The 12,254-nt window shown below is 40.6% G+C and overlaps 1 protein-coding gene across 8 annotated transcripts in view; it reads right to left on the minus strand.

Annotated features, from left to right (window-relative positions):
• The window catches only part of BBX (BBX high mobility group box domain containing), a 149,193-nt gene that overhangs the window by 26,471 nt on the left and 110,468 nt on the right, over positions 1 to 12,254 (minus strand). For 5 of the 8 annotated variants that reach the window (XM_054627799.2, XM_077174393.1, XM_077174394.1 and 2 more), the window contains 2 exons: positions 10,254 to 10,402; positions 2,506 to 2,592 (listed from right to left, as the gene is read on the minus strand). In XM_054627799.2, coding sequence (XP_054483774.2) covers positions 2,506 to 2,592; positions 10,254 to 10,402 — 236 coding nt within the window. The remainder of the gene's footprint in view (positions 1 to 2,505; positions 2,593 to 10,253; positions 10,403 to 12,254) is intronic. The other 3 variants (XM_077174389.1, XM_077174391.1, XM_077174390.1) reach the window with 3 other exon arrangements.

Consider the following 12,254-nt stretch of genomic DNA (forward strand, 5'->3'; position numbering starts at 1 on the left):
CACTGGGGTTTAACTGGGCTGTACCCTGCTCTATGAACAGCTGCAAATTCTTAACATGGTGACGTGCACTGGTGCTGCTGTGTACAGTGTGGTCAAAATTCACTCAGATTTTCATATCAGAGACACACGGACAACACAACACAACACAACACAATCACATTAAATCTGCCTCTACTGCACTTACTTTCCTTCATTCCTAACAGATGCACACAGGCACACACACTTTTCAAGATAAAAAAACATGAAGCCAGCATGACCTCTGCTGACAGCAATCCTTCCAAGTGTCTCCTCTGCAGCTATACAAACATACAAGCTCCGTCTTTCTGCAAAATTAACTTCATAAAAACCAAAACTGCACATTAGTTAGACTTGTGACGCACCACAAGTACAGACTAACCACAGAAAAGAGTGGAAGTTTTCATTTATTGTTTGATTCACAAAATGCTCAAATAAATATTATCTGAATTGAAATGAAGATTCTGGGATTCCCATCTTGAATGCTGCAGAATATGAGACAGCTCAGCCACACAGTTAGGGCCTGTTGCCTAGGAACTCTTGGATGGAGGATGAAGATCTGTAGGCAGCATATGAGAGACAGGCTGTCCAGCACTTGCTGAGGCCATGCCCATACTGCCCTTTGCTGATCAACATTTTGGTTTTAGTCTCTAACAGTACATTTCAAAGTAGGCAAGACTCCAAATTTTCTCCCCTCTGTAATTCAGGGGAAAATGCAGTTCCCCATCAATATACAGACATCCATTGCCTTTCCTCTGATGATTATATGTGGGCTGTGTAAGGCTCCTAAGTTCATGTCTTTGCTTTAGTCTTGGGAGGAACTTAACAAGCTGGCTCTGCCCCAGCAAATGCACACACATATCTTTAATGTTTAGAAACTATGACATTATTCACATGCTTAACTTCCAAGGACATGCCTCTGTGCTGTGCTGGAACGAGGCCAGGGTACTCAACACTTGCCAGGGTTGAATCTTTGATCATAGTGCACACTTCACTTTGTATCAAAACAGGCTGGCTTCTTTTAAACAAATGCAGGGTTTGACATTTTGTTTACTCACATTTTTATCTGCAAATTTTAAGGTATTTATATTTTTTACTCTTAATCACCTATTAAATGCTTTCTGTTTCTTTTCCACTAGGAGACTTTAAACACCCATTTTTCTTAATAATTTGTCTATTTCTCTGTAATTTGTCTATTAATAATTCAGGAACAAAGTCTGAATGACGCCAAATAAAAATTATGCTAATGTATGATGCCTTTTTTACACCAACATGGAAGCAAGATAGTTACATATCATAAGCAACTGCCACAACATATTCGTTGTGCAAACACAACATGACAGAGCAAGTAATTTCGAATTATTTGTACCATGGAATGCAGATGAGCAGGCAGAGACTATGTGGGAAAATAGCACATGTGCAACAAAGATGACAGAAAACACAGCACCAGGAAAGGAGAGGAAATTACATGGCAAAGTATTAGGAAAAGATATTAACCATTAAGGTATCTGGGGAAACTGGAGATTAGAACAACAATTTTATTATCTTAGAGATGAACATGGGTGGGGAAGAAACCAGACAAAATTAATGGAGTTAAGTAAGCAGAACTGGAGAGGTTTTTCCTACATTACAGGAACAATGCAGGAGAGAACACCACTGTGGAACAGACGAACAGCCTGGGCATGACTTGAATAGTGTGGGCAACATGATGATAAAAGAAAAAGCGCCCAGGGAAGCAGGCTAAGCTATAATCCTGTACATCCTGTACACTCAAAAATGCCCCTCAAGAGTTGTGAGTTCCTAGTGTGCAGGATTATTATACTATAACAAGAAAAATATTTTAGAGAGCTAACAGTGGATCGCTGGCAGACAAGGTCCAGAACATAACTTAAAAAACTGCAGAAGGTATTTTCAGTATGAAGCAAACAGAAAGCTGGTTTAAGATTTCTACAGAGGCAGGGTTGGATGCTGGTATTATTGAGATCTGGTGCAGAAACAAGCGCCTTACATCCTGACCAGGCTCTTACACCTTGACCAGCTGCAGTCTGCAAAGTTCCAGACAGCAAGAAATCACAGGAATAGTAGATAGGGAGGACATGCAAAAATGCTCTGGCAAAATAATATGGTCACTGATACAGAAGAATGCAGATAAGAGCAACCTAAGGACTACAGAGCTGTGAGCTGTAGAAGATGGAAGTTTTTGGGGCCAACTGCAGAATTGCCCTTGCTTTGTCAGCTCTGCTGCATGGCATCTGGAACAGGGAAACTGTAATTAAAGGGAAATGCCAAGTAAAAACAAAACAGCATCATACTGGAGTAAAGCAATATCAAGTGGAGCCAGAAGGCAATGGAATCACAGCAGACAGGGAAAATAAGGAACCAAAGCAGTCAAAGACTAGATAGCTGAGGTGTCTCTGCCTAGAAGCATTTCCCCAAGACTGAATTGAGAAAGAAGGAAGCTGAAAACCTTAATTAAGAATGCACCAGTACCTGCGTCCGGAACATTAAGCTTCTTTCTTTGCTTAAATTTGCTGACAATTTTGTGGAATAAGTTCTTTTTCTGAGACTGGAATGAACCTACAGACAACATTAATAATACATACTTTTAATCAGAAGCTTGAAAAAGAGTACAACAGTCACACTATGTACTGCACAACCTCCCCTTCCTATAATACAAGTTGCCATTTGACAGGGAAACACAAAACCTGACCTTCTGCCTGAAGGGACTGTGGAGGCTTTCAGCAAGCTGTAGTTCAATCCACCACCTCCTCCCCATGTTTAAGTGCATACAATGCATTTTGGGGAATGAAACCCTTAGGAAAGCCTAGCCATACAATAAAACAGGGGATTTTCTTGCTTACTTAAAAATATACTCTCTTTTGCATGTATACTGGGCTTGGCTGGCAGGAAGTAAACTTAACAGCACTGGAAACACACCCATGGTTTAGTTACTGCTGAGCAGTGTTTACAGATCATCAAGATCTCTCTCATTCTGGCACTCCAGGAATTAGGCTGAAGGTGCTCAAGAGGCTGGGAGGGGACATAGTTGGGACAGCTAACCCACATGGGCCAAGAGGCATTTTGCACCATACTCAGCACAAAACTGTGTTGGGGAAAGTATTTTTTAAAGTTGTCCATTGCTCAGGTTCTGGCTGGACATCAGTTTGCTAGTAGTGAGTGCTGGCTTTGGCATTACTTGTTTCCTCCCTCCAACTTATGAAACTGTCTTCTTCTTGATCCAGTGTAATAGTTTTGCAAAACTACTACACCCATGAAGTATTTTTCCTTGTTTTTGCCCTTCCTATTATCTTCCATATCCCACTGTAGGAGGGAGCAACAGGGTGGAAACATACTTACCAGTCAGGACCAACCCACCACAGGATGCAAGAGCTACAACTGCCTTTCTGGTGACCAGAAATGAGATATACTAAGTGCAAAAGTTAAAGCCTCCAGAGGAGGGAGGTGAGGTTAAGTCCAGCTCACGGTATTGTTCCTACTTTGTCCGTGGAGTCTTTACTAGGAGCAGTCAGAAGACATCTTGTGTGACATTGGACCACAAAATATGCCACTATCAGATGTCATAGCCTTTGCTGCATTAGGGAAGCAGTCAGTGATATCACAGCAACACAGGCATAAGAGATGCATAATCTCCACAATGCAAAGCAAATTTTAGGGAGTTTACAGAAACTGAACTTCAAAATCTTATTTCCAAAGATGCAGTGGACAAGCAATTCTTCAGACTAGTTCAGAACAGACCAGCCCAAACAGAAATGAGATGCTATGCACACGACATGATTTACAGCCTAACAAGCAGGTGTCCTTCCCATCTCTAGCTCACCTGTAACAAGATTCTACCCACCACAAATACTGGCCTTTTCCACTCCTCCTCATCCTTAAAAGTAACCAGACACACACACTGGCTACTGGGACACAACTGCAACCCTACAGGAAATGTGCAATCAGGGTAAATCTACTTATACATCCGCAATTTGCCATCTTAGACTCCATATGCAAAGAAAAAAAACAGTTAAGTGTGTAGCACATGGAAGAAGTATTTAGTCTTATGAAGTGAAAGCCATTCACAGATACTAGGCTGTCTCATTGTCCTAGGTTACAATACAGAGATGTATTCTCTTCCCATCCTCAAAAGCTGTTGAAGTCAGGAGCATTGTTTTTCCTTATCTCCTGCTAATGGGCCCATCAATGCCTTTCCACATGACTCAGAGATAAATCCCTCCAGGAGCCATTTCTGTTTAATGGACCCCACCACATGACTCATAGAACAATATCAGCCCATTGTGAGATGCTTTGCCCAGCAGGGAGGAGCTAAGCATCCCCACCTGGATATAATGTGGGGTTTGGGACAGAGCAGTCAGTCCACTGGATTCCCAGAGGAACAGCCATCTTTTCCACTGGATCTTCAGAGGAAGACTACATCCTTTCTACAGGATCACTACTCCAAAAGAACCACATCTGCCACTCCAGGAGGACTGCAGCCACCAATCCAACTGGACTGCTACCAACACCCTGGCCAACAGGGTGTCTGTCAGGTTGTATTCTGACTTTGTAAGTGTTTTTTTCTTTTCTATTTTTGCATGTATTATGGTTTTCCTTTTCCTTTTTCCTAATAAATTGTATTTCTGACTTAGAGTCTCTCACTGGTTTCGATTTCAAACCAGAACATTGATAAATACTGAAAATTACTGAGAGAAAGCTAAAATCCAGACAGAGGCAGGCATAGAAACTTTAGCATCATGCCCTTGTTGGATTTGTGGCTCACTGCTACTTCTTTTTCAATATAGAAGAAATTAAAACTTTGGAGAAAGATTAATAAACTTCCAAAAATCTAGAAGCCAAACAACAAACCAAATAAAGTCCAAGCAAGAGATCATCTTGGGCAACATCACCTTGAACGTGAACAGCCTTACTAGAACCTGTACAGGTAACACTTGAAAGTACAATAGAAGAGGCCATATTCACTCAAACTTACTGAAGTGTTGTTCTGTAAGTTTTACAAGAGTTTCCTGAGTATCGCAGAGGACTAGTCTAGCGTCAGAGCAACAAAAATGTAAAACAAGGAATGAAAAAGCTCGGAGAGCTTGAGCAAAATCCTAAGTGAAAGAACTAAGCTTTTCTTGATACCAAGCTCAGATACTTCATCCACATCAACAGAAACAAGTCTTTCCACCAGTTCCACAAGAAGACAGAGGTAGGTAACTACATGATCCTTGTGACATTTCTGTTATTATTATTCTTTACTTAGCTGATCAGTGATTTTTTTCAGATGCTTGGAAGAAGCAATATGTTACATATCACCCATGTCTCAATTTCTACATCTCAACCTGCACCATACAAACCACTTCAATCACTATGACAGACAGTGAGCCAGTGTCAGCAACTCTAAGCAGAATAACTGAGATGAAAAACAGAAGATGACAAGCACTGCACACAGGGGGAAACATGTGTCTTTCATCTCTTTTTTTCCCCACATCAAAGGCACCTTTGTCATCAGCCTGTATCTGCAAAATGCCATTTTCCCATATGGAAAATCCAAGGAATTTAGTAGAGTCAAAAGAAAATCTGCCCTGCAGTAAGGAAACCTTCTATTTCCTTCCCTTTTAGCTCGTGTGAGCTCATGCCCAGTGACAGTGAGACAGTGCCCAGTGACACTTAGAATAACCTTTGGCCATAAATGCATTGAAAGAGAAGACGGGCTAATAGCTAAATAAGTCAACAGTTCATACTTGGACTTAACAATGTAAATCTGACTCCACAAGAAACTTCATCCACACCCTTTGCCTTAACAGTCACCATGCTGGAGTTGACAGGATGCCTGGCTGGGCTACACCTGTTTCATGGGGACAACAGGCAAGTATTCCAAGACTTTGAACAAATGCCACTTGTGAACATTCAATCCAGAGAAAACCCATGACTGAAAAAACTAACCTATAAGTCTTGCTGTTAGGCAATGGACCCTAGATGTGCCTTGCTATAGAAAGCTGAAAAAAACCTTTTCATTTTAGTTTACTTGACATTGTTGTACAGCCATCAACTAATCTTGCTCTGTTGGAAATGTTCTATACGGTTATTCCTCTCCGTAGCACTTCAGAAACTGCCACAGGATTTAATCCCTTGCTTGTCCATAAAGCTCACTGAGGCCAGTGGGGATTCTTCCTGGGAATACTTGTTATGGCCAGTGGCAGCTGCCTGGGGAAGCAGCAGGCAAGAAAATGAACCATAACTGCACTTCCTCCAAATTTCTTGGCATAGGCCCTCTTTGCTGTCATAAACTTCCGTGTTTTAAAGGATCTGATCAAATAGAGGACGCTTCAATAAGATCCTAACAAAATCAGGACAAACAGTTTGTACATTTCTGCATCTCTCAGAGGAAGGCACTGTATTTTTAGGTCATGATCCTTGGAACATTACAGCACAAAATCTCCAAGCATCTGAATGCTTTGAACCAAGCCAAAAAAACCCCAGAGCTAAGACCAAGAGGAATGCCACAAAGCAGCATCCGTTTTAAGCTGATGTTTTATTTCTAGTCCTAGAGGCCACAGACAAAAAAGCCAAAAAAAAAAAAAAGTAGACAATCTCTTCCCCAAATAAAAGCACACTGTGCATTCCCCTCTTTGCCTTCCCAAAATGAAAGCTTTAGTGCAGTGCTTGGTGTATAAGTGAGCATTTCTTCAAAGTACAAAGCAGAAATAATGACTCTGCCTGTTGCTCACTTTTGCATACAAGCATATTAGTGACTCACTGCAGACAGCTGACTTCTGCACGGTGGGATGTTTTGGCACATTTGCCATTGGAAAGAAGGAGAAAAAAATAGGAAACAGTCACAGCTCCAGTAAATGTCGGAGCAGGCCATCTGCATGGATTCAGTAGAGCTGTATTCTTCAGCCATTTTGTGGCATTATTATTGTATGTGCACATTCCCAGTTCAGAACACTTGATGTGGATTTTAACAAAGCTTTATAGCTTCTTCAGTCCTATTTCAATTGAAGAAAGACCCCCAGTCTGAATTCTGCTCAGTGGGAGCAGAATTTGGACAATTTGGAAACTCTGGGGAAAAAAAAGTGCCTCTCATTCAAGAAAAGGTTCAAATTTTCCTTCATACATGTGGATGGGAAACACCTTTCATGTTACAGGGTTCCTCACATGTTTTTATGTGAAGGAACTGGCTGAAGTGTGGACTGGACATGACAAGCACAACAGAAGTAGTCAGTGGGCACTGCCCTACTGATTTTCCAGAGCAGGAAAACATCCTGACAAATCTGGTTTGTGGTTAGGTAGCAGATCAAGCCTGTTGTAGGTATAGGCTAGTGACATTTGATAGAGAATCAATCCAGCACAAAATAAAAGTTAAAGCATACAGTTACATTCGGGGGTGGGGTGCAGAGAAACACCCCAAACCCAACAAACAAAAACATTTCTCTGCTTTTATTCACCCAGCATCCTGAGGAAGGTATATAGTGCAGCACTCTAACATATTTTCTAAATTTTACATGTTCAGTAGACACTGTAGACTTCAAAAAATTAAGTAGTTATCTGTGCTGAGTGAAAATGAGTAGATAGTTTATGATCCTGCACACAGTCCTTCAGAAAAAGCAGCATATCATCTCAAGGAGTGTTTACTTAAACATATCCCTACTGATTTTTATTAGTTATTTGGAAACACCCAGAGGCTGAAAACACTTGTAGACACTATTTGTGCTGATCAACTCTTCTAATTACCAGGCAGAGACACACCCAAGGTAAAGCCTCACAGCAGAAACAGCTCCAGACAACACAGTAGTGCAGAGAAGTGTGAAGCTAAGGTCTCCCACATCCACACACAGTCACACCCATAAGATTATATTGACCCTTCATGGTTCATGCCCATTGCATAAAAATGCTTCTTTTGCTTGATTCTAATGGTGTAAAAAAGCAGGACAATTTAGAAGACCCATAACCACACCAAACCAAGCTCTATTATTTTGCATGATATGCAGGTTTCATTTCCTGCAGTACTTGCAGTAGCCTAGCACACACATCTGCTTGTGCTATACTTTTGGAGACCAGGGCTCTCTAAGAGTCTTTATATTCATCCCACTTCACCAGACAACAGCACAACAAGACTGTCAGCACGTCACAAATTAAATTGAGGACTCAGCTTAATAAATGTTTGCCTCAACTGGAACAAACCTTACTTACTAAGCTAGTAAGCTCACCTATATTCACTTTTAGGTCAGATAATTTCAAATCCACAACTCACATCCTAGTTTTACACATCCTAAGAAAATAAAACACATTTAAAATTGACCTACTGCCATCAAATATTTACTTTTTAGCAATCCCTCTTTTCCTGAAGAAAAATGGTTTGCTGGGAAGTTTTTCAACTACCTCTTGAGAGCTGACTCAATCTTGCTTTTCAGGGACTCGGAATGACTGCCACAAAACTGTCAGCTTGCCCAGCTTAAGTGTGTGAATTCAACATTCACTGGAATTAGGAGCAGGTATCACTAGCTCTATCTGGATTTAAGTTTGGGGCTGTGGTTAGATGTTCACTACAGAAGGAGCAGTGTTACTATCCAATATTCCTGCCCTGGGGCTGCTTGTTGCAACCCCACAGCTCAGTTGGTGGAAAAGTTCATGTGACTGTTTACCATCTGCTCAGTGCAAAGTCAGCTGGCTTAATTTAAAGAGCCCTTATTGTCAGCCAGAGGCAAATGCTCCATGACTGTCTCTGCAGGGCTGTGCCAAAGCTACTCATATCAGGCTTGTAACCAGCCTGCAGTTATGTTTTTGACCTTCCCTTGAGACAAGGCTGAATATATTCCAAAGCTCTTTAAGTGATGCTAACAAAGATAAAAACTAAACTCTCCTTTGGGTATGAACCTACCCAAAAGCAGAATGCAGTTCTGGACTACCTGGCTTGAGGCAGAATTCTAGCTCACCTTTCCCAAACAACACAGGGCCTGCAGAATTTTTAAATATACAGACACCTGAACAGGTAAATACTGTAGTGAGAAATCCAGTGAGCTGCTACAACTTCAATTGCTAGATCACTGTAGTTGAGGAGGTTTTCTTCCCAACAGATCTTGCTTAATTACCAGTGTGTTATCATGCTGTAAAGTAATTAATTCATGCTCATTTAAGAAGTTCTGTCAAATACTTATCATAAAACAAAATTAAAGGCAGCTGAAGTCAGAACTAGCTTGGTATTAGCACAAGTCTAATTTTGCAAAGTGGCTGTTCCACATCTAATTACAAAAATCAATACCAAAACTGGCATGCACTAGAAAAGAACAGCTGTTCAATCCTGCACACTGTAATGTGATTATTTGTGAAGCATTCAAAAGGCACAGATCTAATCCAGGGTCACCTGGCTAAAACAGCCATATTAGATCTTAAAACCTGTCACTCAGTGGAACTACCATTGTTGCAGAAAAGAAAACCAACTTCACATTGCAAACTGTGCCTGATGAGGATCCTTTTGAGCATCCTTTTGTCTTGTGGAATTACTGGTATATAATTCCTTCATTTTGTGATGCTTCTATACTGTATATTTGCATCAGTATTTCTGCCACAGTATAAAAGTAGTTTTACCCTACCACACTGTTACTTCTCTACCACCTCTGTGTCACAGGTTTCCTGTATTAAAAAAATAGCCAAGTGTGTCAGGAGTTTCTCCCTCCGTGAGCCTCAGCAATGGAGCTGGGTATGGAATTGTTTTTCATGTCCTCTAACTTGTTTTTAATCACATCAGGACACATATTTGCTCAAAACTTATGACAGAACTATAATCTTGATAGAAGAAAAATTCCAGACGTTTCATTCAAACATCTCTGATATCTTATGTTTTAATTTACAGACACTAAAATTACAGTGAAATTAAAACTAGGCTTAGAAAATATAACCCTTGATCATATGCCCTTTTTCCCCATTTTCTCCTGGGAAAACTTGTCAAATTCACTTACCTCACAAATACTCATGTTTTTGAAAACCTTTCTTGCTATGAGAAATACCTTTAGTGTACAAACTCTACCCCGTTCTACTTATCATGAAAACCAGGAATCAAGATTGAAAATAATCAGCCTGAAAAACTAAACCAGATGAGAACCAACTAACTTCAGTGCTAGGTAATTCTTTGACTTCAGACTTTCCATAGGTTACAGTGAAGTAAGAATGCATAAATTCCTGAGCTTGTAACCGCACTGCCATTGCTTAAGAACTTCCTGCACTTGGCAACTTACCTTTGTTGGATTTTGGTAGTTCACATGAGCCACTTCCAATCTTTCGCTTTTTCCTCGAAACAGATGAATTTTTCCTGTCAAAGGTAATAGGACTGTATTGAGGAAGGCTGTTGAATTTCTTTGCAAATTCTTCTTCCAATTTTGCTAAGCTAAATGGGAAACAAAACCATTCAAATTAAATGTAACTTTCTGGAGAAAAAATATATTGTTTAAGAGCATGTCTGTATACACACACACCTTTCTACACAGAGAGAGGGGAAAATCAGGTAAATTCACACACTGTAAACACCAAACCAGTATATATTAATCCAGCTTTGGAATGAGAATGTGCATTTCTGCTTCTGCATTTGTAACAGTGCAAATTGATTACCTTAGTAGCATATGTTAAAATTAGAAAAAAAATAATCAATGTCATACTGGTGACATTTAGCTCTGTTTGCTGCACAGATTTGTAGATTTGTCTGTTCTGTGAGGGGAGTGAACAAAGACATTAAAACCAATAAATAAACCAATGAAATAACTTCACATAAAAGTTCTTACACCAGAATGAAAACAGCATTTCAAACCAGAAGCAGAATGTCAAACTAATCAATCTCCTGTGGATATTCTGAAACATGAAGCATTGGGGTGGGAATTAGTTTTGTATTTGTTCTGCGTGATTAGATCTTCTCCCCTCGTATTTCATTTGCTGTGAGATGAAAAATGTTACTAGCTTATGCTTTCATGAAAGCCAACACGCCTCATACTGCAGCCTAACCTGAATGACTGTCAGCAGATTAACTACAACTGAAGAAATCCACAGACAAGGTATAATTGTTCATAATAGCCAGAAGAAAACAAAGCACTCAAAAGAGGATGGCACAGCATTTCCAGCTGTAATGACTACACTGGCTTGCATAAGCACTCTGTTCCTGCAAGTTTTTCCAGCCAGGCAGAAGTAGAAACTGTGTTTTAGTAAAAGGCAAGCACACAGTTAGGCAGGTTATAAATAGCACTGTCAATGACAGAGGAACAATGACATCTTCCACATGTTTTTAATTCTCCTTGCTATGAAAAACCTCAACTTGACAGAAGTTGGCATGACTGTTGGAAGGATAGCCCTTTATACACTTGGAAGTATCACAAGAAACATGGTACTTCTCTATGCTTTCTGAAGCAGCACTTCAAACAAATTGCATTCTAAAAGTTTTGGTACACATGAAGATACCTCATTTTTTCTCTGTAATTATTACTTCTCTCAGGAAGCAATTTTCCATCTTAAAATACAGCCTTGGCTCTTTGCAGACCAGGTGCATGGTGGGATTTGTTTGTTTGTGTACATGTTTTATTTTGGTTTTAAATCACTAAGGTCTCTTACGTCAGTAGTGCTTGGTACTGCTACCTTTTTCTCTTCCACACGGATGTTCCCTGACAACCAAAAAACCATCTGATTTTCTGCTCTGACTCAGCTCCTCTCCCACTGTCTGTTCCCACCTGCCTCAGCTCCTGCCCTGAGGGCATGAGGGGCTGCAGCTCTAATTGGGAAGGCCAAACCTCATTTGACAGTGGATGAGCTGCCATCCTTGCTAGTAATTTATAACTTCTGTGACATGCAGGCAGGCAATGGGGAGTGCTGCTATCTCTATGTCAGCGATTAATTATTTAAAGAAATAAAAAATAATCCACACCGTCATGAATTCTAAGAGCCTCTCAGAAGCCTGGTTAGACATGTGTAGCTGAGCTGAGGTGTTCATGCTGCACAGCCTAGTTCTGCCAGGAGACACAGGCAGGTAGAGCCCTGCTTGGCAAAGGAGTGGGGAAAGCACATCTGACCCAGACCATCAGGGAAATATGGGAAGCTACTGATGGGGAAGGTAGGACACAGGGAAAATTATGAAAATGATGTCATTCTGAAGGGGTGAGGACCCTTTCACCAATGCATGTAAAAAATGAGGCTGAAATGTGATGCTGAAGGGAGCAGAGGGAGTTAAGTGGGGCAGGCAGAGGTAAAACCAGCTCTTC

Source organism: Agelaius phoeniceus, chromosome 2, assembly GCF_051311805.1.
Source record: "Agelaius phoeniceus isolate bAgePho1 chromosome 2, bAgePho1.hap1, whole genome shotgun sequence".
NCBI classification, from domain to species: domain Eukaryota; kingdom Metazoa; phylum Chordata; class Aves; order Passeriformes; family Icteridae; genus Agelaius; species Agelaius phoeniceus.